At 50.9% G+C, this 2,342-nt stretch overlaps 1 protein-coding gene across 3 annotated transcripts in view; it reads right to left on the reverse strand.

The window, feature by feature from the left end:
- Positions 1 to 2,342, reverse strand: part of LOC107102204 — a 21,702-nt gene that overhangs the window by 14,420 nt on the left and 4,940 nt on the right. For all 3 annotated transcript variants that reach the window (XM_015401414.1, XM_015401413.1, XM_015401412.1), the window contains exons 7-9: positions 728 to 1,226; positions 541 to 663; positions 111 to 457 (exon numbers count right to left, since the gene is read on the reverse strand). In XM_015401414.1, the coding sequence (XP_015256900.1) occupies positions 111 to 457; positions 541 to 663; positions 728 to 1,226 (969 nt within the window). The remainder of the gene's footprint in view (positions 1 to 110; positions 458 to 540; positions 664 to 727; positions 1,227 to 2,342) is intronic.

Consider the following 2,342-nt stretch of genomic DNA (forward strand, 5'->3'; position numbering starts at 1 on the left):
GTTAGCCCGGTCCTAAGGCATCACCCGAGTTAGCCCGGTCCTAACGCATCACCTAGTCCTGATCCAATCAATCACCTGGTCCTACATCCACAGGTGAGGGGCTGGGTTACCTGGCCAGGGACTCGCTGTCAAAGTAGCAGATGAATTTTCCACGTCTGAACTGTTGGACCAGTCTCTCCACCCTCTCCTCGTCCTCCTGTTCGATCTGGGTCCAGGTCTTTCCCCTGAAGGACTTGGGGATATGTTGTGGGACCGGGAGGACATCCTCTATAGGAATGTTCCAGAACCCCTGGTCCTGCTTGATCCCACCGCCAAGCAGAGCCGAGTCCAGCTGGCTGGAGTACAGCTGGTCCTCCAGGTCCACCTGGACGTCCATCAGACGGCCCAGGTGCCGTCCCTCAGTCCCAGCCACCTGGACGGCCGTGTCGCCGCGTGTCTCCGCCCTCTGGAAAACTCCCTGCAAAGGAATATTCAGAGTCAGGACCTGTTCAACCTGAAGTCCCGCCCCCTGATACATGATGCTCCGCCCCCCATGCATACCTGCACCGGAGCGTCCCAGTCTTCACTCAGCGTTTCCATGGAGACAGGAAGGCTGAGAGGAAGACTGTGGTCCTCCTGCTGGTGGGGAGGAGCGCTGCAGCTGTAGCAGCACATCTGGATCACCTGAGGAGTTTCAGAGGATCAGGTGGAGATCCCAGAGCAGCGTCTCTCCATCAGCGTCACCCACCTGTTCGATGGTCTGCTCCACAGGGTCCCTGTGGACCCGCGCCTCCTCCATCTGGACCTTCTGCCAGCTCACAGAGGGGGGCCGGGCCCCTGTGGAGAACCTGGGCCCCAGAGATGGTCTGTGGAGGTCCGTGGAGGTCCCTGGCCTCTGGCTGGGCCTGGTGGAGGACGAGGACTCGCTGGGTTTCCTCCTGTTAGTCTTCCTGTGGGCCTTCCTATGGACAGGGGGTGGAGTCTGAGTCTGAGGGGGCGGGGTCTGAGCCTGAGGGGGCGGAGTCGGAGCCTGTGGGCCTCTGGGCCATGGAGGGCCAGGTTCCCTGGATGGAGAGGACAGCCTGTCCTGCTGAGCTCTGTCTCCTGATTGGCTGCCCTCCTCCCCCTCCCTGGGCGGCTGGTCAGAGGGGGGGGCGGAGCTGTCGCTGTCTGAGGAACAGAGCTCATCCAGCTCCACCTTTGGCAGCAGAGGGGTGGAGACGGAGGGGAGGTCAGCGTGGGACGGCCTGATGGACACATGGAGTGAAGCAGCTTTAGCGTCTCAGATGGTTATTTTAAAGGATTCCTCAGGCTAATATATGGCGGCTAACACCATCGATGCTACCAGCGGGGCGCCGGGTCACGTTTCACTTCCCATCCAGGAAGATTTCTCAGTTCAAACGTCTGGATCTGCAGTGAGTCTTTATAGAGACGAGGCTGGTATTACATGCAGATGGAAACCGATGGGCGGGTCGTTTGGTTCCATTGTTAGCCTGTAATACCTGCAGCCTGTCTATGATTGTTAAAGGTTATATAAAGACTTAAACTCACTGCGGATCCAGACCTTTGAATTGAGAAATCTTCCTGGATGGGAAGCCAAACGTCTTCAAACCTGGGAAACCAAGTCCAGTGGATTGTTTTTAAACTTTTACGGAATGACTGAGAACCTTCATCTGCAAACCTTTAAAGCAACAGAGAACAGAAAACTGCACTGATTTAATCATTTAAACTGGCTTCTATTTAAAACCTTTTATTTAAACCAGATTAAAGGTTAAAATAAAAAAGATCCCAGCGACCAATCAGGAAAGAAAGCAAAAACACACAATAATAAATAAAATGAGAAATAAAAAACGACTCTTTGTGTATAATATAAAAATGTGGAATGAGTGAAATTGACCTAAAATTCCAAAAATCAGTGTAAATATTGTCTATAAATTAGATCAGGGGTCGTTTCCAGGCCCCCAACTGATGGCGATGGAGCAGGCCCCCTGATTATAGATATATGGTATTAAATAGTGTTCTACAAACTGGTTCTATAGTCACTCTATTACAGATGGAGTAATGTAACTAAAGTAATCCCTCCTGGGATTATTAAAGTATTCCTGGTTGATGGGACAGGTGTTGTGAATGAAACGGTGCCCAGACTGAAAGAGCTCCTGTGTGTCTCTGAATGTTAATGTGGATTTAAAGACATTTAAATCCCCCCCCCATGCAGTACCTCCATGGACCCACTAGGGGTCCCCCTGTTTTACATTTTAAATGTTCTAGTTTTTATTGTAAAACATGGATGCATAAAAACCTCATTTTATTTCAGTTATAAATTCAGTTTAAAGTAACAGATTAGAATTAAAATGTCTCCTTTA

Source organism: Cyprinodon variegatus, unplaced genomic scaffold (assembly GCF_000732505.1).
Source record: "Cyprinodon variegatus isolate N-32 unplaced genomic scaffold, C_variegatus-1.0 Scaffold1216, whole genome shotgun sequence".
Taxonomy (NCBI): Eukaryota; Metazoa; Chordata; class Actinopteri; order Cyprinodontiformes; family Cyprinodontidae; genus Cyprinodon; species Cyprinodon variegatus.